This window comes from Haemorhous mexicanus, chromosome 5, assembly GCF_027477595.1.
Source record: "Haemorhous mexicanus isolate bHaeMex1 chromosome 5, bHaeMex1.pri, whole genome shotgun sequence".
Lineage (NCBI taxonomy): Eukaryota > Metazoa > Chordata > Aves > Passeriformes > Fringillidae > Haemorhous > Haemorhous mexicanus.
This window is the reverse complement of record NC_082345.1, coordinates 45,582,434-45,606,984: the sequence shown is the minus strand read 5'-3', so window position 1 is coordinate 45,606,984 and position 24,551 is coordinate 45,582,434. Positions and strand designations below refer to the sequence as shown.

Below are 24,551 nucleotides of genomic sequence, written 5' to 3'. Positions count from 1 at the left end.
CATGAGGTTGCCTGCCCATTTTATGTAGCAAAATTAGGACATCTTGATTTCCAAAGTTATCATTATGGGATGCATTGTGTTTAGAAGTTGGTTCACCTGGTGGGCAAGGGCATTAGGCCCCACAGGACATAACTCCTGTCAGTGCTAATGCTGTGCCAATGAAGGCAGCAGCTCTGCAGCACTGCGAATGCCCCCACCACCTCCTTGTCCAGAGGGTACTGAGTTATCCATCTTGTGTCCTGCATGGCTGGAAACAACATCTCTTACACACTGTAATGGTTGTGAGCCAGTTGGCATATCCAATTTTTTTCTTTGACTTAATTAAATGTTGGAAATGAACAGCTGGAGCCAATGTTGTTGGCTTCAAACACTAGCCTAACACCCTCTGATCCAGGTGTGGAACAGGAGGCTACCTGAGATCCCTTTCAGCTTCATATATCTCCTACTCTTAAGAAAACAGCTTTTATCACCTGGATTCAGCACAAGAGTTTTAGTGTTCTCAGGAAATGATGATTTAATTAACTAAAGCCATGCTTGTTTTATTTTTTTTTTCCAGGATGGTACTAGACAACACAATATGCCATGGAAGTATTGACAGTCTTGCCACTACAGCACCAAGGCCGAGCTCCACAGAAGGAAACTCAGTGACCCTGAGCTCACCCTGGACCCTCAGCCAAAGCACTCTCCATGCTGGGTGTGAGTGGCCCTTGCCCATTGCCAGGAGAGGTGGAGGCCAAGAACTGTCAGCCCCCCTGGAGCACATGGCACTTTGCCAGTCGGGTTAATGGAAACAGACTCTCTGGCTCTGCCAGAATTTTGTTGCCATTGCACAATTTCAGTAAAACTCCAGTTGAAATTTAAAGTCAAATGAATGGAAATATTCCATCTCTAGCACCACCTAGACCTCTTAGTGAGTAATTGCTGACTAGCTTTGTTTACTATTATGTCAGCCATTGAGAACCAGGAGGGTTTAATGAAATGAACACCAGATCCAGCTATTCTGGCTTACCTAGGCCTGCTGTCCTTCTTTAAGATAGATGCTATTGAATAGAGCCTTTGATTTTTTATGAACTAGAGATGATTTTGCCCTCTAAAGAATGCCCCATTTTCTGCCCCTTACTAAATCCAGAGCTGAAATATTAATTACTTCTGTTTTTTTTTTTTTTTTTTTTCTATATCACTTCTGGCATTCTTGAAACATCCATTTAATGACACACCTCTATGGCCACAAAAATTTCTAACATTTTCATTGATTTTTTTTTCTCCTTGAAGACATACCTTTTAGTTTTCTTTAACTCCCCTCATTCATTTACTACAACTGTAATTGTTTAATTAAAATAGCCTCCTGACACAAGGAAATTATACCTCAAGCATCATTGAGACAGAGCAGAGCTGATGCTGCAGGGAATGAAGGCTGCTTAACTAGGAGGGAAGGAGAGGTCAGGGTGGGTGTTTGTGGAATAGATGTTGAGCATGTGTCTGGGGCTGCAGTGCCTCCCTCATTAGCAGGGAGGCTGCAAATGCTGGCTGGCCACGGGCATGGTTCTCACATGAGCTCATTGATGCTGGAGCTGTGTGTAGACCAGTATATTTTGGGCTGTGAGTGTGCATCAGACAAGTATGTAACAGTGGGAAAACCTGCAGCTGAAATGATAGGAAGTATTTATAGATAGTGGTACCACGTGGTGTGGGCTCCTATACTGTAGTTAGTGATATGCTATATATACTCCCATACTATATTTAGCTGCCATACCATGTATCCCAGCTAATCCAAAGAATGAGGCATTTAATATCTCACAGATAACCCCACTTTTAACACCAGCCATTCACCCTACCCGATGACATCAGTGCAGCTCCATGAATAGATAGAAAACAGGGAATGCCAAAGGGTTATTATATGAAGGAGCTGCCATCTTGTTCATCTGTGAATACATGGATACACAAATTTCTCTCTTAAAAGGGAATGAAGTTTTAGCAATACCTGTGTTATGGCTACCACCTTGACTCTGCTTGGTTTTCAAATAAAAATTCTTCTCCTGCTAGACAAAAGCAGATGAAGACTAATCTGAAGTCTTCAAAAAATTCATTTATTATACATTCATGGATGGTCTAATAATAAAAATCCTCACCAAGCCTCTTGTCAACATTGCAAAATGAATAAGAAACTCCAAAAACCAGCATTCCCAGCAGTGCAAATAGTTAGTGAGCAATATAGTGTGTGCAGCAGCAGCATACCACTGTGACCAATGTATTTTAACTCAAAGCCTCAACATTTTACAGCCCCTCTACCCCTGTATTCTTTTTCCATAAAAAGGCAGTGAGTTATGCCATAGTTCTGCTACTTTTCTTGAGGTGATCTGTATATTTTGGGTGGACTACATGAATTCCTAAGTCTCTACACTCAGCTGTAGTCACAATAATTATTTTAACTCTGAAGTAAAGATGCAGTTACAATTTCAAACATACAACTCTCAGGAATAGTAACAGGAAGAGAGGTATGGTGGTGTTTTACTATTCATTCTGGTCCATGTTAAAGTTCTCTTCAGTAATAAAGCAACATTATTTATATTAACCTGCTTAAACTAAAAATATTATTGTCACTATTTTTTAAAAAAAATGCAAAGCCAGACTTAGCATTCATAAGGAAATGTTTCCCTGTATATTAAGGATACAGTACTCAAGTGAGCATATAATACTGCTCAGAAAGGTAGCATTTAACATGAAATATATATATTCCTTTCCAGTTAATCTGTAAGTATACATAATTTATGCACACACAGACACACAAACAAACAGAATTTTGTGTGAAGGCAAGGTGGGAGCACAGACAACTTTTGAGTACTTCACAGCCTTCTGAATCTACAGATTTTTGAGTAAAATCTGTTTACTCAACAGATTTCTGAGTCAGAAAATGAAAATTCCTTTTACATGAGCTTGGATTTGTGTAAGCATGATAAACCCAACAGTGGCACTTCCCCACTCCTTCCCTCTGCTAAGGAGTCAGCAAGACCTCTCTGGCTGATCTTCCCTGGTGTGTGCAGAGAGCTTATGTAGTGAGTACTCCACAACACAGCCTAATTCATGATCTGACTGTTAATTAAACAGGAATATAGCACGGAACCCCACCCTTTTTTTCTTGTCTTGCACAGCTGTATAGCACAATGCACTTGAGATTGTCAATAATGCTGTCACCCTTGCATGACTTAACCATACAGGATGTTGTTAAATGCTGATGTATGCACAGACAAGATGAGGTACAGCAATTAAGCAAGAAATTCAAATTTGTGGTGTACAATGGTAACACAAAACTTCAAGACATGTATTAAGAATTCTCAAGAGGAAAACATCTTGAAATTTATTATAACGTAAGTAGCAAACATATGAATGTGTTTTTACACAGGTAGCAGTTAGGGCTTGCTAAAGGTATATTTCAACCACTGGTGAATAAAAACAAACCTTTTACAAACCCACCAATTAGATATGTTTCCTTCAAAATAATATTAAATGTGTGGCTATGAAAACAGAGTGACACATAAAAAAATCAAAAATCATATACCACAGGATAACATTTTTATGACTAGAGGAAAACAAAAAATTATGTACATAAATACATATATTTTTATATATAGCAAATTACAGTTTCCTGCACTGAACATTTATCAAATACACAAATACTGAACAATACTGGATAGGGTGCTTTGCCACACCTTGTGGTCTCCTTAAATTCCTGTGAGAGTGGAAGACAAGTTTTTATGGAGGATACAACTTGTTCAGTGATGTAAGCTCACACAATAATTAGAAATTAAAGAAAAAAAAAAATAAAGGCTGCAGAAATGGCTGATATTTCCAGCACAGGCATCTTTAAAAACAAAATGAGAATGTTCTACTGTTCTTCAAGCACTTGCCCCAACAAAGAATCTGTGTCAGAGAGCTTTATTCTGTACAATAGCTGGGCGATGAATCTGGACAACAAATCTAACACTCAGCTTTGTCCACTGGCTTGTCAAAGCCCCTGTCCTTCTGATAGGCAGGTCAGTACACCAGGCACGGAGGAATTACCTTCCAGACCCCCTCCAGAAACCCTTTCTCTTGGACCTGGGCAGCCACTCCCATGACCTTCAGATCGAAAATGAGGCACTGGCTGGTTTTCTGGACATTACCTTCCCAAGGCTCTAGGAACTGTGGTTACCATCATCATGGGAGATATTGAAAGGGATGACACCAAGCTATTTTTGAGGATTATGTACAACGTTATTTTGGTTTCGAAAACAGCAAGCATTCACACCACACTTTTCATTTCACCTGGCCAGAAATGCTAAGCTCAGATTCCTAATGCATAAATAACAATCCTTATTGACAAGGATGGTGTAGGCTCCATTGGGTTCTTGTGACCCAACCAGAAACTGTCTTCAAAGTACTGCAGTTACTAGCTAGGAATAACAATCCCATTCAGATGTTCTTCAGAGCACACAATACAAACATTTGTGTTATAAAAAGCATTTGGTTGTCTTCACAGGTTAATGATGTCTTGAACTTGGGGGATTGTAAATCCAGTCTATTACAATAAGAGTCATACTCACAAGCATGAAGATTATGCCAACTATGAGGAAAATTAGAGCCTGCAATTGGAAAATGAAATTTAATTAATAAAGCAAGTGACTTAGCAGGCAGTAGTTCAAAGATTGCCCCACTGGATCTGCATTAGTGTAATAGCCATGGCCTAAGTTTGGCTTATTCTATGTGACTAAAGCCCAAGTAATGTTGTACAGGGATACATGAATCAGAGTTAGTGCTGTGAATATCAGTCCAAGAGAGCTGGACTTTACACAGCTATATCTGAAAACAACCCACATTGGTACTGTGAACAATAATAAGAAAATATAACAAAGAAACAACCTTGTTTGTTATTGTTAAAAATTGAAAAAAAATTCAGTCAATGGTCACAGTGTCTGGCATTAAGAACAACTTCAGAGTTAATCTGCTTAATCCTTGTTAGACAAACAAGTAAACCCATATATCTAATCTGACAGTGTTTCTGTACATATTCAAGTGATTCAGACACTTGTAGTAACCCTTTGGTGTAGTGGAGCTTTCGTTTACCATAATCTGTCCAGACTTAACAATACTCTGTCTTTGTAAAACAAAGATGAATACTGTATGTGATCTCAGTGCAGGATGTGAAATTCTAGATGTGCCTAACACACAGCAACATGAAGAGTGAACAAAGACACATGAAAAAATATTCACAGTCAATGTGAATATAATGCAATAACAGCTGCAAAAAACATTGTAGAAATAATTTCATCATAATAAATTTCTTTTATACTAGAAGTATGTATCAGTTACACTCACATGACTTTTGTGAACATACATATATAGATGTATATATGCCCATCTGTTTACATTATGTGCCCACATATATATTTCATCATTAACTTTTCTTATTACATTTTCAAAGAACATTTCCTCAGTGATAGCTAAATCTGCAGACCGTTATTGATGTTCAGGATGAAAGGCATTGCAGTGGCAGTCCAGCATGACAACATGCTGTGCATAAATGATAGCCCTTCATACAAGGTCTGTGGATCTATCTTAGAGGAGTGCTCACTATTATTTATTTATCTCTGCAGTGCAACTTCCTGCTTAACCTTGACCTTAAATCTTCCTGTTAATCTACAGCTGGTCTTCTAGCATGAACCAACAACTTCTTATAGACTGTCTTGGTGCTGTTTATGCAAATGCAGGTGTTAGCTGGAATTTAGATGGGATTAAGTCCCTTTTTCTAGTGATTTAAGACACACTTTATCCTAAATAGGTGAGAGTTGGGAGCAGTAGGCCTCTAAAGGCTTTGTCTTGAGAAGCCTCAGGTGAATCCCACTTCCCAACCTGTATTTTGAGTGAGACACTACCGTTCAGGAGCAAGCGCCAGATGTTGCAAGTCAATGGCCTGAGTGTTAATGAAGAGTGGAAATCACACACCCTCCCACCCTTCCTTTTGCAATTGTTCCCAGTTCTCTCACCCCAATCTTCTGGGGAGACCTCAGGGGTTCCTTCTTTACAATTCTCAGGTAGAAGGCACCAGGGAGAATGAAAATCAACATTGTAGCAGAAGAGGCTCCTGGAAAAGAGAGCAGAGCCCAAAGCTGACCATAAGAAAGTGGTAGGGAGAGAACTGTTATTGCCAAAAGAAATGTGTCACTTTTCTTCTTTTTCTAGCACGGCAGTTTGGAAGTCAATACATTTTTCATGCTATAGGTGCTTGAAAACCAAAGGTGATTGCCCTTTCCTCCACATATATTAAATTCCCTTTTGGTCAAAATGGGAATTCCTTACCAGTTTTTTATATCCCTACCAGTTTTTATATGCAGCATGTGTCTCATGCAAAGTAACAACAAAGTTGGGTAGCTTGTAGCTTTGTCTTTCAGCTGTTTGGGAATCCTCACATCCCCTTTAAATTAAATTTCTGTTTATATTATTCTACTGTAAGACCCAAACAGAGATTGACTTTCAGTCCATGAATGTAAATATGTTGTAGAAAGGATAATAGTGTCAACAAAATGTATTTATGAAACCTACCGATAAATCCAAAAATGTCTTTAATAGTTGGGACAAAAATTACAAGCAGATTATTAAAAGCCAAAATTACTGCTGCAATCAGGAAATGTCTTATCCAGCTGAATGGCCTTTTGGGAAACAGCAGTGCACTGATAGATGAACGGATCTGCAAGATGAAAGACAACAGGGAAAGTAAAACAACAATTAATTTATCTTTGCTTTCAGTTAAAAAAAAACTATATTATTTACATCTGTTGTGAGAAATTATGACTGAAAAAATGTGTTATCAGTCTTTGATTCCCATAATATAATCTCACTCTGATGTAGGTTTTTGAGAATTAGGTTCACAGTTTAATGCAGAAACTCAAATATTTGCAGTGTAGGAGAAAGTCAAGTAAATAGGGTGTAAAATCAGGGACATGAAATCTGTTCAACTGAACGATGCTAATATCAGCAAAAAAAATCCTCAGAGAGCCCCCCCCACTATAAGTACTAATCAGCCGGCAAAAAAAAAAGCATGTGTGAAATATGAATTGCTGTGTTCCTGAACCTGATGAAAATCCCACAAGAATTCTGTCATTTACTTTTCTGAGAGATAGAGGAAGCTGTTGTACTTAATGATTAAATATATACATATACATATCTGAAAAGAGAAGCATATTTTTCAATGCCACTTGGAAATTATAACCCCAAAACCTATTGCAGAGGATCCTTTTTTGCTTCACTGACTTTCTCAAACATCATGGATTTTTTTTGCTTTTACAACATAAAAGATGGTAAGCAGAAAAAAAGGCCAAAAGCAAATCCATTTGGTAGCTGGAGATGTTGTTCTCAAGTAACAAAGTTAACTTAAATGTTGATATTTAGAAATTGAAAAAATATTTTTCCACTCACAAAAGCTCCATATGCACTTCTGTTTGGTTGTTTTAAAGTAACATATAACTGCTTTTAGGAGAGTTTGGCAATTGAACAAATATATGGGGTTCTCTCAGTGCAGTACATCACTTGAAAATACAGCATGAGTTTTGTATTTTATGTTTTTCAGGTTGATGTAAACCGATACCAGGAAGAGGGAGGCAAATTAAAATATTTTGTCCAGTTTTTTGAGTTGGTTCAAAATAGGTTTATTACAGAAAAAAACTTCTGCCTGCATTCCTGTGAGCTTACTGTCAGCATATTGTGCATTATTCCTTTTGTGACACAGTCCTTAAAAAGAAGCTATCAAACTGAAGTTTTACAGTGACTAATGGTAACAGATCTATATTTAATTTATTTTTCTGGCAATGCAATGAGGTTTTTTTTTAAATAAAAGACTCTGACTACTTTAAGAAAATACGAATGGGATGATTAATTTAAAAAAAGTAGTTGATATAGTTATACTGCTTATTTGAAGGAGTAAGATCTGCTGAGATGGCTGTCCTGATAGAATGTGTAAAACTCTTTGATATTCTGGTTTACAAGCAAAAGATATTTTCTCAGGAGTAATTTTAATGGACAAATCAGTGTTGTGGTTTGTAACTGCTAACTATTCAAATAGTAAAATGATTATATAGAAATCTAAAAATACAAAATGCTACACCTGAGAGACAGGCTTCTTCAATGCCCTTAGCTTGTTTTCCCATGAAGACTGATCAATTTGTTAAGACGAATTTAAACATTTAGCCACTGGTTTGACCATGATTTTTAAGGCAGAGCACTGGAGCTCTCCAAGCTAGAAGAACTGACCACTCAGGGTGCTTTATACTGGGTTTTTTTTATTTTTTTTTTATTTGGTAGACAACATTGAGCAGTGATCACTGCTCTTAGGCATTTGTCAGCAAGCCTGGAAACAGTACCTAGGCAGAGTGTGTATTGCATCCAGGACAACAGAGCAACAGGACCCCCGGGTCACTCAGATGGGAACACTGTGGTGTGATGCAGCTTGCTGGGAGCCCTCCTGCACCATGATGCTGGCCTTGTACGTGCTGTACTAATGACACACCAGCCTCCCAAAACCAAATTATGAGGATCAGCTATTTTCTCCTCTGCTGCCTGGCAGCTCAGGGAAGGCATGAGGCAGTCTTATACATTCAGGAGCCTGGAGTTCTGCCCGCTGGGGGAGATTGATCTCTGAGGAGGGTCTGTCCCTCTGCAGAACAATTTGTTTAGATGTGTTTTTCTATCTCTGCCACTGTGGTTATTGTGTTTTTCCCAGTGAAGAGCACACAGAAGTTCCAAACTTTGCTCAGACAACTGACTGTGCAGCTCTTTCATACTTCTTTTTTCTGGCATTTATTTTCCTCACCTGTCCACGGACTCAAGCCTGGAAGGTGAGCACAGGGCCCCCTGTATTTAAGCAGCCCAATGTGGGAGTCCTGCACAATGCGTGACCTGAGCTTCATGTGTCTCTCCTTAATTTGGATGCTATAGTAGGTGCCTCTGTTTGTATTAGGAAACCTCATAAGTGGGATTTATATATATGTATACCTTCAAGACCTTGGTGCTTAGGGCTGCTCTGACAAATAAAGTACAGAAAGAGCCAGGGAGACCGAGAAGTAATTCCTGATATATTTATAAAGACTGATTTATTTCAGTCTTCCAAATTTGCAACCCTAAATGCCTAAGGTCCATGCTCTGGTCAAATGAGAAAACAGACCTCTCTAAATAAAAAGTTCGGGCTTACTTTTTTTTGGTGTTAAAATCTGTACTGATCCCATTCAGTCACAGAATATGGGTTACCCTGATTTCAGCTCTGTTACTTACAGGGAAAAGGACAAGGGGCACGGTCAGGGTTACAGCCACCAGCACTGCCAGGCGAACTGACAGCAAAAGGGTGTCAAATGTGTACACTTTAGTGTATGTATGAAGAAGCTCATCTTCAACTTCTCCTATGAAAAGGAAACAGAAAGGAGTTAAATCACTTAAGCAGTACCTTGCACATTTAAAAGGATCTTTACACTGCAGCCAGATAAGAGATAAAATTAACTTTAGCCCAGCTGCGGTCTTTTGATGCAAGTTATGGGCTAGACATGAAAAAGGAATTTTCCCACTGTGACTGATACTAGTCCATCATTCAGAGATGATGAGGGTAATACAGCTCTGAGGTGATGCTTTGTACTCTAGTATCTTTGGGATGACTTTGAGAAAGTCATTAAGTGGATGTAGTACCTGAAGTAAAAATAATTTCTGTGATATGAAACAACTCACTGAACTGGTAACAGCTCCTTTTGACCTCCACCCAGATGACTCAGCTCTCAAGCAGAGCCCTCTTGCCCCAGTGATAGGGAGCAGAGTGTGCTGTATCATTCACTTCTCTGCTGTATGGAGGGACTAACAAGGTAAAAAGAGGTGGCGTTTGCACAAAATGGTGTGCTAATAGAGGGACTACTCTGTTTGCCTATCGGTTACTTTAGCTCATCCAGATTTTTTTTACACTAGAATGATTTGCACCTGTTTTTCAGCATAGATGAAACTGAACTAGTGGCGTCAGAGACAGATTGGATAGCACTTAATAGTGTCATGTAAAACTGTTGAGCACTGGAGTATATTTAGTACTCTTGGCCTTTGCCAAGAGTCAAGTTTACAGCAGCTTCTTGTCTGAGTTCACCAAGTCAAGGGAAACAAAACCGGCCCCCCAGTAGGTGGCTTGGAGTCTCACAGGTGAGGCCTGACTGTTGGATAAGTCCCACAGTTCACTCAGAAGGCTACACACTATGTATTATAGTTGAATGTTGATTAAACTTGGATTCAGGCCCACAGAAAATACATTAATACTTGAGTCTTTGTGATAGAACCAGCCTGCCTGCATTAAAAAGTGAGGGAAAATTCTGCAGAGAACAGTGTTTTGACCTACCATAGAAGGTAAGATAGCCAAAGAGGGCAGCCAGAAGATACATGATAAGCATGCCAGTGATGGAGATGTTCGAGACCTTCTGCATGCGCTTTCGGGAGCGACTGAAGTACAAAAGAAAGAGAATAACAGTCCTATAAAGCCTCTATTTGTACAAGAAGTGCTCTGAAGGGTCTTAGCTCTCTGACACATCCTCACCAGATAGAAAGTTCATAGCAACTATATTGGTTACACAGAGCTCTTGATGCTTTACAACTCTGTGCAGAGCAGCACAGATTTATAAAATGTTTTAAAACTGCATTTCTAGTGGTTTTACTGTGGCAACATAAAAATGTGCCACATTATTTTGTATATCACAATTTATTAAATGTCATTCTCAAATGGTATATTTTAGATTAAAAAAATGGAGGGATGAGAATTACAGGTCTGTTGACAATAATAGACAAGAGTTTTCAGCCAACTCTATATGAACATACCCTTATATCTACATAGGGCTGCTCTGCAGGTTCAAGAACCCCTTGAAGATCACATCCTTCCCTCTTAAATCCTTTGGTTAAAGAAAATCTTCATCTTATAGGACCTGCAAGCATTTTCCCAAGTCATATTAGAATTTTTATGGCTTCTGAGGTTAAACCTACTGAAATAGGTGGTAATGGCTCTTAGCCTTCTTGAATTTTGCAACACACCTTCCTGTAATGCAATTTTTGCTGTTCAGCAAATGCCTTTCATTAGCCCTTCCAGAGATTAACTCTGTGCTGTTTTAAGCAAGTGTATTTGTTTTTTGATATTTGCTAAGCAAAACAGGCTGAGTGAAGAACCTATCTAAGACGCTCAAACCAATGGCACCCCAAGAAACTTTAAGAGTAAGTAGCAACTGACACAGACACAGAACACATTCAGGTATTATTAGAAACCAGAATTATCTGTTTCAGAGCAACCAAGTTCCCCAGTTTATTTTAGATCATCTGAAGGACTTTCCAGATTCCTCCTTTACTAAGTAATATTGATCAATGCAGTGGTTCTGTCACAAGTATCTGACTATAAGACCAAAGCAAAGCCAAAATCTGCTTACAGTGGAAAGCAATAATTCACTATCATGTGGGTGTTCACATCCCAGCAATAAATGGACAAATAGAAATTTATCTCCATCTATGGTTAACTGGAAGTATTGGACAAAATTTAAGAACCTTACTCTTTGAGTTCACTGTATATTGGTAGCACCTCAGGGTGGCATACGAATGCAAATGCCAGGATGGGTATTGCATAGGCAGTCTGTAAAATAAAGCTCCCATTAGTAAGAATGGTCACGCCTGTACCTCTGACTTTTGGCAGGCAGCAGTTTAGCTGTGGTACAAGTGGTGGAAGACAAGTTCTACAGAATTTCCCTTACCCGTGAGTTGAACACAAAGTATTTTGGATGGCACTTGTCACTGTTGTCACTGTGTGCTTCGTATTCCACACCGCTTTTCGGGGAGATATCTTTTGGCTCCTCAAGGCTTGGGAAGTGCCCAGCTGTGTTGTCCATCATGAAATTCACACCAGAACCAAGTGACTCATTTGATAACATGACCAGGTGCATTGGCACTGTGCTATTGGTGGCGGTCCAGTTTTCAACCCCGTGGTCCATGATGGGAAGAGGACAGGGTATTTGGGATTTCTTGAAGATCACCTACAAAAAAGTAGGCAATGTCATCAGAAGAATGCCACAATAGGAGATTACACATCTGTGGTATTCCAACAGAAGTATAAACAGATACTGAGAAAGAGAGGGAACAAGAAACCAAGTGCTACCAATTCTGCCTCTTCTGCAAATATTTGTTGTTTCTCTGCCTCTGCTGTTTTCCTGCTTTATTTTTTATTCTCAAGTGGTTTTTAAACCAATTTTTTTTATTCTGACTTCATTCAGCAATAGGTTGTTGATTTGATTAACTTGCAGTGGCTATGCAAACATAAAATTGCCACGGTATGAGGTATAAAAGTGTTTAAGGTTTACAGAGTCTGTATTTGTCTGGAGACAATACCCAAACAGTCACCTACCACACTGACAAAGAAAACCATACAGGTCAGCGAAAACCCACTCGTATAACCAAGATAACCTGTGCAGCAAGAAAAACAAAACAGAACAAAATAGTTCAGTTACATAAAAATTCACAATCCTAAAAGGACTAAGAAATGAGTTTAAGCAGGGCATTAAACTTACCTAAGCTTTTTAGAAGGGAGAGGGGAAGAATAATCACAACTGTTACAAGTATTACGAGGTAGTTCCCATTAAGGTACCATTCTCTAAAGAGGAAGAATAAAAATAAAAATCATCATCACTGACATCAAAGTGAAAAATTTTCATCTCAGGTTCAGGCTGGGAAAAGGCACCTACCCAGAATTCTCCTCAAGTTTCATAAACGCTCTGATGACTTCAGGAAGTTCATATTTAATAATAAAGAGGTAGCTTGACATTGCTGGAAAAAAACCCAAACAAAACAAACACCTTCAGAAAACTGAATTTCCAAAACCGTAGTTCCAAAAAAAGACAAAAGTTTTTGCTAAAATAGAGAAATGAGTTTTGTTTAAATAACAGTGTGACTAAATAAATAAATAAATCCTTTATATTGTTATGAACATGTTCTGAATGACATCTAGCATACTGTGTTAGAATACAATGCAGTTACTACTGAATTTGTAGCGTATGTAAATCACTATTAATTTTTCCTTTTGCTTTTTTGTTATATATGTTTTTCTCCAATGGATGCTGTCCATCCCTATTCCGTAATAACTTTAGATTTACTTTCTCTAGACCTTTTCAGCTGCTTTATCCTTCCTTTCTTTCTTTCAGTGTCTTCTCTATATATAAAGAAATCAACTAGTTGTCAAGATTCCTGATGTAAGAGTGGACTTCTATACATCTCATTTAAAATGTACTGCCAGAAATAAAGCTTTTTTTCATTTGTTTTTTTCATTTGTTTTACGTTTGTCACAGAGAGGTCTCTAAAGACCTATGGATCAATCTAGACAAAAACTGGAGGAACAGCTATTCCTCTTTAATAGGGAAGCATACTTAATTTCTGAATTCCACCAATTTGATATCCAGGCTTGAGGAAGGAAAGGAATACCATAGAATAACACCTTTCATGAACAAAATCAAAAAGTCTTTTGCAGTACAGAGATGTGAACTACCTCTGTTTGTGTAGCAAAGTTGCTATAACAGGACAGTATTTATCTATTGATGGAGATTTGCAAACATAGCAAGTTCCAATAGAGAAATCACCAAAAAACCTGCAAAAATTTAATTTACTAATGGCACATTTCATTTAAGTTTCAATTACCTCTCCTTAAGGAATCTGTAAAAAATTACAAACTCCCTTTTGCTTTCAGACCAGGTGTTCTTCAGCCTTCTAAAAGGCTTTTCCCAGGATAGTAAAGGAAAAAAAGCTTTGTTGAATGAAAGTACACTCTACTTCTACTGTTTATATTGGTATGTTTCCTGTTCTGAGAGTATGGAAGTTATTTGATAGATATTTGACAGGAAGTATCTCTGTGGGTGAGTACATTCAAACATTACTTTAAACATGCCTTTTAGGAATAACACAACCCAACTGTTAGTTGAAGGAATAATTCAAATATATTCATTCAGCTGAAAAATGAACCACTGAAAAGCCTTTTATGGAGAAGTCAGAACCTTGTGCTGTTCCTTTTAGGTCAGACTAATCTTTTCTAAGTTGAAGCAGATGCTTCAACTAGATGCTAAGGACAGACTGAGCCATACTCAATAAAGAGGATGGCCAGTTCCTTGAGGACAATCAGTCAGGCCACTTCAGCCATCACTGAAGCCTTTTCACTGGCCATGGAGAGACTCAGGTAACTGTCTTTCATCATACACTGAAGTGTCAGGTAGCTGAAAAAAGTGAGATGAATTCCTCGTGTCCTCCATTTTTACAATACAATGTATGCTGTATCTGACTCATCTCTGACGCCATTTAGCCAGACAAAGGAGAGAATGAAATCACTTCTGTTCTGTAGGAAGAGTATTGGAAGCTAGAAAACTTTTGTCTCTTACCTCCAATATTCTGCATTGTGACTGAAATGAAGACACCACACTTCCCAGGCCAGCCAAATGCTTTTTCTCCCAGTTTTTCATATATTAATGATCCTGAAAAAAAACCACAAACAAAACCAAAACAAAAATGTGGGCCACTACGTTGGACATACTTGATGAATTGCATTCCAAGGTAAAATACATGCATGCAATACAGACTGTCTGTCAATCACAGCCTCCTACCTCCTTCTTTTGATATCTTCAGTAAAAGGTGGACCGAGTAGAGTGACAATATTGCTACGCTGAGCAGCAAAACTCTGCAAGGCAAAGCGGAAATCAGAATCCTAAACAGGACATCAGATACACTCGGTTGATTTGAACACACACTTGCTCATTCTCATGAAGTTCAACATGCCCTAAATAGCTTTTGGCAAGTTTGTTCTTTGGTCTCCCAGTGCTAAATGCAGAGATAAGTGTCAACCATAGCTTACTTGTGAGTACAGTTGCACCTAATACACTCTAATTGCCCCTGAAGACTTGGTGAAGTCCAGTAAGTGTTAGTTCTGTGCTAGCCCACAAGGACAAATCTCATATCCTAACAAGATCACACTAAAGTAAGCAGATTTCCATGCAAGAATCTGGTCTTTGCACTCTCACCTGCCCTCTGACCTCTTATTTTCAAATCTCTCCTTAATCAGAGCTGTGAAGAAAACCCACAAAAATGAAACCCAAAACCAAATTGTGACTGGGACAACTTCAATGCTACCTCTTAACTGGTCACTGTGCAGTGGAGGTTAGTTGCCTGCTGTGTGAGTACATTAGAAATCTTCCATCATGTTAAAGCATGACACAACACTGGAAAACCTGCTCTTGGAGCACTGGTAGATTAGCTTGTAGTCTTAGTCTGCTTGAAGATACTGGTACCTAACTTCAATAATTCTGATTACTGCCATGTTCCTGCCACACAGCAGGGGCATCCTATGTCATTTCAGCTATCTGCTTCTTGTAAACTGCTTGTGAAAAATATAGCTTTGTATGACATTTTCGGGGCACAGCACTGTGCACAGCATATCTTATTACCTTAACCTTCTTGTAATCAGCCTGCCCAAGTGCTAGTGAGGAAGAGAATAACATGACAGAGATAGAAAATATGGATGCACTTTATCCCATGGCTGAATAGGAGGTTGTGGCCACAGCTTCCACTCCCCTGAACATGTGGTTTGGTGTAGACACTGACAGCCAGGTTCATAAATCAGTTACAGTCTAGGAGCAGACTCGGGCCCTGGGCCCGGGTGATGACCACCAGACCATCACAATTTCCTCTGAAGTTTCCCTCTTCAAGAGAGACAGACAGTGCTACCACCTTGGTGTGGCCAGGGCTGTCTCCTGCTGTGGGCTCATGCAATATGATAAGGGGGGGTCATGTCTCAGGTGACACTGCATCCTGCTGAGGTGGCATCCTCCTTGATCAGGGGCACCCATACAGTCTCTGTTCAGAGACATGATCTCCGTGTCCTGACACATGACACATAAACCAAAGTCCTCCTGGTTGCCCTTGCTAAATCATGCTGGGAAGCAGAAATGTTGCTTTTGGAATTTTGTGAGCCTTCTATTTTCCTTCACCCTGTAGAAAACCTTACAGCATGAAAGCACTTGGACAACAGGAGAAGAGTAAATTACAAAAAATTTAGATGATGCTGCCAGCATCATCTCAATTAGAATTCATGTCCAGTAGTTTCCATTTAGCAGATGGGATTTTTCTGTCCCACAAACACTAACATCATGTGCTGTAAAAAGAGAGCAACTTCAAGCAAGTGGATAACTGCTGTGCGGGTAACTGTATCTACACACAAGTTCATACTTTTAAATAAAATTCCTTCCTTTACCAAAAGGGAGAATGTTCTCATGCAGGAAATATGGAACTAGCATAGTAAAGAAAGTGAATTGTGGGGGGAGATACCTTTCTTTTTAGCTTTAGCATTACGCCCTACTTTAGCACTGCCAACAGAGCTGATATCATTAGGCTTGCATCATAAGTTTTAGCCACCAGTCAGTATGAAGAGAGTTTCAAAATAAAGATACTATAAAGGTAATATTTTTTCCCTGTTACTGAGACATAACATATCACAGTTTTCTTTCCAGTGATCATTTATGAACACATCAGTTAGTACAAGTGCTCAGAGAAAGTTGGAGGAGAAAAAAAATCCTACATTTTTCTGACTCTGATAAAATGTCAGTTTTAGAACTGGCTTCCAATTTTTGCTCTGCAAATACTATATCTAAACCAGTTGGGTGCAGGTGTTATGAAGTGCTTATACAGAACAGCATTTGAATCTACAATTAATTTTCAGTTAAAAATTATATTGGCAAAACAGGAGATGTTTCTTAGCAACTGTAAGCTACATATAACATTTTAAATGCTGTTGCTGTCATAGTTACCCAGTCCCCACAAGCAAGAAGCTCTATAAAAACATGCTAGATTTCAGTAATGTCAAAAATGGCTAATTGTCACACAGTAAAATAACATGGTTTATTCCAGTCTCATGAAAGGCTAAAATTAAGGCTTCAAGCTGAAATTAAGGTTTCAAGCTAAAATTAAAATCAGTTATTTAAAAAGTCCCCCAAATTTATTTTTGATGGTGTTCATCTCATTAAAAGGAGCCAGATGGTAGCCCTTGATTAAAAAGCTTCCCATGGCTATATGTTACTGTCTATCAAAAGCCATTCTGTGTAGATGCTGTTTGTCAGTCACAGACCAATGATGTCCTTTGTGCACATTAGGGACAGACAGACTTGAAGCAGCAACATGTGATTTACGAATGCCTTTGCTCTCAAAGCCTGTTGCCATTTCAGATTATATTGAATGCTCTTCTTCCATTTCTACATAGTCATTAGATAATTGGGGTGATGCAAACATATTTATGGGTGATTTAATTCCCTTGTTGGATTCCCGTACTGAACAGGCAAGATCTGTCTTGTTATTTTAGGACCATCATGCTGTTCTTTCTTTCTGATTTTTGACTGCACAGTATCAATTCACAGTCATATTTCTAACACAAAGGAGGTCTAAATATCAAAAGAAAAAAGGGATTTTCAGCAGTGGATGGTTCTTTGTGGTGAAGCTGAAATGCTTTCATTACAGAGGATCTTGTAAGAATCTTCAGCTAACAAACCAAGCTTAACATACCTCCCTAATCATCAAAACTTCAGCTCCAGCCCCCTGCTTATATTCTATATACTTCTTTTTCTATGTACTTACATGAAAAGGATAATTCCTGTGTTGGCCATGGCATAGGAGAGCCCTAAGATGCCACTGCCCATAATGGCATTGCTGAGATTGAACGAGGACATTCCAAAGGAAGTTCTACCCCTGTGCTGTTGGGTGCAAGAACAGAAAATGGCAATTCATTTGCATTTTACTGAGCATGATTGGCTAATTATCCTCATTGCTGGTGTTCCCTGTACTGCTCCCTTGATCCCCAGAGGTGGAGCTTTTTCAAGGTTCCCAAGGCCAGAGGCACTTGCCACCATAAGGAGTCTACCCCAAAGACAGCTGTGCTGGTAATGTTTGTCTTTTCCCACTCTTTCTTTGTCTCAGTCAGGAGGAGGCTTGCATTCCTGACAGATGACTTAGGTGACACAGTTACACTGGCTATGCTGGCCAGCCTCCATGGAAATACATGCTGTTACCAAACAGATTTCTCAATTGCTGACTTTAAAATATTCAGATTAAAAAAAATGCGTACAACGGAATATTGAATTTGTCTTCAAGTAGAATGCACTTTTTTCTTTGGGAAACTGAAAAGGTGTCTGGGGGAAGGAAACAAAAGGAGTGCTGCATGCTTAGGGCTGGAAGCAAAAGAATGGAAGAGGACAAAACCTAGGAGAGAGGGGATGGTGCATGAATGAGTTACAACTGACTCCAAATGGAAAAGAAAAAGGGAACATGACTCCTAATTTTAGTTTACAATCCCAAATAATATTTTTGATTTTATGTGATCATTCATTAATAAAATCTGTAACACCGCTGATAAAACAATGCCTTTCGTTTCATCAAATTACTAAAAATTGAGTAACATTAAATCCTGAGCAGAGAGGTACCCACATGCACACCCCAGGAGCTGGTGCTGTGCTTTCACTTGCATGTGGAGCTGTCTAGGGACTTGGACGTGTGCTGACCATGTAGAGCTCAGCATCATAAAGCCAAAACAATAAGATTCTGTCTTTGAAGCAGTGCAGCTGAATTCATTTACACTGGTGCTGGAAACTAGAAATACAAGCACGTATACACTGAGGCACAGATCTATCTGGCTGTAGGAACAACAAAGTCCTTCTGAGCCCCATGTCCTGTTAGCAAAATGGGTGCAAACCCCCTGGCTGCACATCTCAGCTGAAATTACATGGAGATGTTACTGAAGCTCAAGTGTGATCTAAGGAATTTTTCTGATTACTTGTGAAGGAAAGACTCAGTTTTACTTGTACGACAACAGAAAGTGTTTGCTGCACTAACTGTTAGAAAATATGTTTATTCCTTGAAAGCCAAGATTATGCTGGCCAGGCTCCAGAGTAATTTTGCTTACTGATACTTGAAGAAAAAAATCAGGTCAATAAGAACTACTTTGTAACCATTCATTCATTCATTCATTCAGCCAAAACCAATAAAACTTACATATTCTTCATTATAATCTTCTAATTTCTTTTTATCCAGATATCCATTTGTAAGGAACTTCTGACTTTCTGCATCATCACTAGCAAAGGCACTGAACACAAAGTAAAATAAGAAAACATTACATAAAGCTTATGACACACATTTCATTTGAGTGGTGCCCTTTGTCATCAGTGGAAACTTTCCTTTGACATTGACATTGCTCTGAATATTTAAAAATCCATCAAAAAGAAGCTCGGTTCTCCTGTAAAGTTCTCATGTCCAATGGCATGTTTAGTAGATCTTTGCTTTGATTTGGAATTTAGTTTTAGATCCAGTAATCTTTGAATTACACTTGATTGCAGATGTTGGAAAGCAAATCTCGACTGCCAGTAACATGCTGAAGCTGAGCACGTGCTTCATGTCTGGGGAACAAAGGGCCCTGTTGGAGACACATGCTGGAGGGAGCAGCAAGCTGAGACCAACAGACTGATGGCTGGTTTTGAGATGTCTTCTTCCAGCCACACAGGTGCTAGTGCTGTGGTGGGTTCTGCTGGAATGTCTGAGGGTGGGCTGTCCCTGCTGCCCTCCATACCTTGCCCTGGGGAACATTGCTCCTCAGTGTGCTCAGGCTGAACTGAGAGTTAATTAATGCTCTGAGAGTGCATTAATTACACATGTACTATCCGACTGGAGTAGCTGGAAATTGCCAAGCCTTAGTCTGTGTTGGGAGCCTGAAGATATCAGCCCAGGTGGTGGCAGGCAAGGGGGGACCTGGGCTGCCTTGCTGTTCTGGGCACACCGTCCTCCAGAGCACAGAGCAGGGAGGGTCAGGGCTGTGGGGAAACTTCTTAGATGCCGTTAGTGAAGATTATTTATTGATTACTGCTTTCTAGCCTTAACAGAACAGATTAGTGCCTACCTGCTAATTGCAGCCTTTTCCGAATCAGCCGGCTCTCTGTAGTTGTCTTCGAGGCTTTCCCCACTGTTGCTCTGATCATCAGGTTCGATGTTGACTTTTTGCAGCTCCATGCGATCCATTAGAGCGGTCAGCGCTTTCCAGCACACACACTCGCTTCTTCAGGGTAAACAGCACTGTGCCGTCTGCTTGCGGGTCCTCTCTGTCATGCAGGGCCTGCCAGAACACTCTGTTCTGCAAACAAAGCACAATAGAATTCATTAGAGTTTTCTTCAAATTAGATAAACCAGTGTGAATTGTTTGGTTTTTGTTTGATCTTTGTAATAGCATTAAGAGGGGAAACTGTTGCAGACTGGGAAAATTCTGGGCAAGCATAAAACTCTCTTTATATGCCAGCACTTGGTTCTCCTGTCTCCCTTCAAATGGTAAAGGGTGCAGAGGCCAGCAAATGCAGAGAGGATATCCAGCATCTGGAAAAAATACAAAGCCAGCAGAAAATAATTTCCTGAACTGCTGCTTTGGAGTTTCTAGGGGAGGGTGATGCAGAAAAGTTTTCTGATAAAAACAGGAATATAGCAGTATATAGGCTTTCCCATTTGTTGGAAGATTAATGTTGTCACAGGTTTAAATGTTTTGTAGATTTGTCCCTTTCACTGGGATCTGACAGAGGTGAGCATATCTGTATGATCATTTTTTGATAATTAGGAGGTGCAATTCTGATAGGCCAGTTTCTGTTTTTAAAGGGACTGATGTTTAATTCTTACTTGACCCATCACTGGAAGCTCTGTCTCACACAGGGTTGTTACATGGATATTAGACTTATTATCTTTACCCCACAAGAAAAATTCTTGCCTTTTAAAAGTCATATGAATAAATGCTTAGCTCTTTATTTCTTGTATGGGCCAAATGAAACTGTACGGCCCACATTTACAAAGTGAACTTCACCTCTGGGATTTCAGCAGCTGTGTGCTACAGACTTGTGTAGATACACATGGGAATTCATTTGTTTATTGTCAGATTCAAGAGGAAAACACTGTTCAAGAAATGCTGCAGTTCTTCAATCCTTCTCCCTTCCCAAATATACTCCTTGATGCATTCTGTATTTCCATTCCACAGCTGAGGGGACAGCAGTGAAGGGAGTGAGCAGAGATCAGAGAGCACACACTTGGGGCCACAGCTGCAGTTTCCTGGACATTTACCTGCTGCCTTGCAATCAGGCTGGCCAGATTCATGACAATTTTCATAAATATGACATGCCAAATGCAGCTCAGCATTCCATAATAACAATATCAGAAAACACTGCAACAAATAATTTTTAAGTCTGGCTCTTTGCAACACTAAATCTGTAATTATTTAATATCCTTTCTCCTGGGTTTACATTTATGGGTGTATAGGTCCAGCTCAATGACCAGACCTTTGCTATCCTCTGTTACGGATCATATGCTGTTCTTAGGAACATCTACAAGCATATCTGCAGTGGCAAGATGTTGGAGGGCATGTGTTTAAAATGCAAATATAAACTTTAAATACCAATCCTGGAGGTTAAAACTGACTCCAGGGCAGAAATTAATGTCAAATTCCTTGCTTCTTACTAAAAGCATTCAGCCAGACCAGACAACTGAAAAGGAGAAGCCATATCACAGTAAATTAGGAAATTTCCTACCAGAGAGAGTGGCTGGCTTTAATTCTTTCTGCTGCCTCACAGAGTGTTTGTATGTGTGAGGGGATGAGTGACTCAGGCATCAGGGCAGAGCTGCTGGCACTCACATTCCAGTGCCTGGGGGATTCTGCTCGCTTAGGATATGAATAACTCCATGAGATAAAAAACCAGTAACACCCTCCTCACCCCTCTACCCCAACAGAGCCCTGACAACTGCGGTTTCATTCACAGAACTGTCTTCAAACACAGACACTGCCCTGTCTGAGAAAGAGAGTTTTTCCAATTCTTGATGCTTATTTTTCATCTGTGGTGTAGAAGTCAGGCAAACAAATCTAACTGGGTTTATCCCTGTTCTGGTAAAGGGTAAAACCTCCTCTGAGTGCACTGCCTAACAGTTGTTGGAAAAATGTCTTTTCCAGAAGTGGCAGTCCAAAAAATACAGATCTTCAAAGAGATGGGAAATGAAGGAAAAGTAAGCAAAAAAGTTGCCAGGAGTTAAGCTGCACAAAGATTAGGCTGAGGATGAAAGCTTGTGCAGCACAGCAAACAATATGGAAAAACTGACTGAAAATGCATAAGAATCATCTGGACATTGCCCTGTCAAACATTTACACAAGTCGTCTGATTTATGGGCGTCATCACAAGAGGCTGTGTAATCACTGCATAAAGCAATGATTTTCTTATTTATTTTATTGTTTTTAGTCTTGAATTCCTATAAGTCTTCTGGTGAAAGTACAAAGATTCAAGTGGCAAAACTAGGTCCAGGGAGAACCTGATTTCTTGCAGTTGTAATTTTTTAGGGAGAACTCCAGAGGTTTGCAAACCATGAGCAGAAAGTCATTGGCATAAATGTGGGGAGAGTGAGACCCATAAAACAGGCCTGCTATTAGATTTGAATCCTGAAAACACTAATAACTGTGGTTATAACCAATGGTGCCTTTGAGCTTCAGTAGAAGTGGGCAGGGCTGGTCGTTAGTTGGTAGCAATCCATATCTTCATGTTCCTCGCACTGCAGATACTGAGAGGTTTGGAGATGTACAGGCACTGGTAGCATGTTCTCCCCACAAGTAGCAGAGAAGAGGCAGAGCTGTCACTTCTTCACCTGAGGGGGACATGGGGTGACCCTGTACCTCTGGAGCTGTTATTGCAAGATATTTAGATAAAGGGGATGCGCTGACATTGGGCTCCAAGTTGCACTCCTTCAGGGGTTTGTTCTGGCTGGATTGCTGCTCCTGGGGGGACAGCCAGGAACCAGGGCAGGGATGGCATGAAAGCAGAACGACCAAAGTTGGGCAGGCCTGGGCCCTGCCAGAAGCTTTGCCTGCAATTTTGGAGGAAAACCACCAAAGTTCATCTGCTTTAGCTTCCCTGGGTTTAAATGCTTTCTGTTTCAGAGCTGTGATTTTGGTGCCTAAACATACAAGAGAAATCTCTTAGATTTCCAGTGTTCCTCAAACTTGCCTTCCATACAATGATGTTTTTGCTGCCTCTTGTAGCATTTGGCTGAACAGAAAAGATTTTTCCCAAAGTATAGTATTAACATGGAACTACTCATTGCAAAAGAAATTCACCTATTATTAGAGGGCAATTATTTATCTCTATAAATCTAATATTCCTCTTCAAGTATCGGGTACTGTTCTGCATCATTTATGAAGTAATTGTTTTCAGCAATGACTTGGAAAATTATGAAATTTTTGGCCTCTGATTTCACAAGGTTATTGATTTCTGTCCAGTCTGCAGTTAGAACATTAGGCGAATGGACAACCACTGGGCAAATAATGCTGCATCACAGACATGACTAACACTTTCATGGGTTTTGCAATATCAATATTTGTAATCTCTGCCACAGTATCCAATGTAGCAGATTTTGCCAGATTCTTTGTCTTCATGACAGTGACTTTATAAGGTTATTATCTATGTTTCAAAATGAAATGAGTGTTGCAGCAGTGAAATAAATAATTAAAATGTAAAGCCCACTTTCCCAAATTAATTTGTTCAAAGAAATATTAGCCAAGTAACTCAAGAGCCTGGAAAAAATTTCTCAGAAGACAGCCAAGGGCTGCAGTGGAAAGCAATCATTCATTTCTTAATTGACTGGGAAATTTTGAATACTTTTGCCAATCTGTGGTTGCTTAAGGTTTTGATTTTCTGTACAAAAGAGAAGTCTAAATTTCTTTCCTAAGAAATACCAAAGATATTTGCCAGTACAAATTACCATGTCAGAAAATCTTAAGGAGCCCATCCTTCATATTGTACTTATATTTACAGATTAATTAAATTTATCATTACCAATTCCTGAAGATATGGCCAGTGTCTAAAATACATTGATAAAATTTTATAAAGAAAAAAAGTTTACCTCTGAATTAAGCTGGTTCCTTTCCTCACTTGCTACACAGGTTATATCTTTTAGGAATTGCACCTGTAAGAAAAAGTTTACTCATATGCAACCTAGAGCAGTTGAACAGTGATTTAAAGACAAATGGGAGTGTATGGGATGAACCAATCAACAGCTGCTACACCCAACAACTCCCTTTGACAAACTTGCGTCAGCTCTTAAAAAAAAAGGGGAAAAAAAAGAAGAAAGGTAAATCAGTTTATTGGAGCACACCGAGGGCAAACATCTCAGTTACCGGAGCTATTTGCTCTCTGAGCTGAGCCCTATTTCAAAATGCTCCTCCCCAGAACACACCACCCAAGCTTGATCACACTTTCATTTGACAGTCTGGATTTTTGAATAACGTGCATGCATTAATCTTGCAGTAGCACAATAATAAAGAGCCTGGAAAATAAGTTCTAGGAGAAATACCTGTTTGCTCCCACACTGTTCTTATCTCTGTGACAACAGAGCTACATCTTGCACTGCCTGTCTGGACTTGGTCTGAAGTGTGTGCTTTCAAAGGGGCTCTTTGACAT

General features: G+C 39.4%; 1 protein-coding gene across 1 annotated transcript; it reads right to left on the bottom strand.

The window, feature by feature from the left end:
• Positions 1 to 3,340: 3,340 nt before the first annotated feature.
• On the bottom strand, positions 3,341 to 24,131 carry SLC38A4 (solute carrier family 38 member 4). The gene is made up of 16 exons (XM_059847020.1): positions 23,995 to 24,131; positions 19,982 to 20,212; positions 19,084 to 19,174; positions 17,674 to 17,789; positions 14,658 to 14,731; positions 14,436 to 14,528; positions 12,759 to 12,840; positions 12,585 to 12,667; positions 12,422 to 12,480; positions 11,775 to 12,053; positions 11,577 to 11,656; positions 10,388 to 10,488; positions 9,298 to 9,422; positions 6,577 to 6,721; positions 6,021 to 6,118; positions 3,341 to 4,619 (listed from the first exon to the last, which is right to left on the bottom strand). The coding sequence occupies exons 2-16, from the start codon at positions 20,098 to 20,100 to the stop codon at positions 4,518 to 4,520; spliced, it is 1,647 nt and encodes a 548-aa protein (XP_059703003.1). The 5' UTR covers positions 20,101 to 20,212; positions 23,995 to 24,131; the 3' UTR covers positions 3,341 to 4,517.
• Between the last annotated feature and the right edge of the window lie 420 nt (positions 24,132 to 24,551).

Bases quoted from the DNA above. Each gene is read 5' to 3' on its own strand.
- SLC38A4 (XM_059847020.1), bottom strand. From the start codon at position 20,100: ATGGATCGCATGGAGCTGCAAAAAGTCAACATCGAACCTGATGATCAG. The intron at 17,790-19,083 runs GTAAGTTTTATT...TGCACCCAACAG, and splicing joins AAGATTATAATGAAGAATAT to CACAGGGGTAGAACTTCCTT. The intron at 9,423-10,387 runs GTAGGTCAAAAC...TCCTTTTCATAG, and splicing joins TGGCTATCTTACCTTCTATG to GAGAAGTTGAAGATGAGCTT.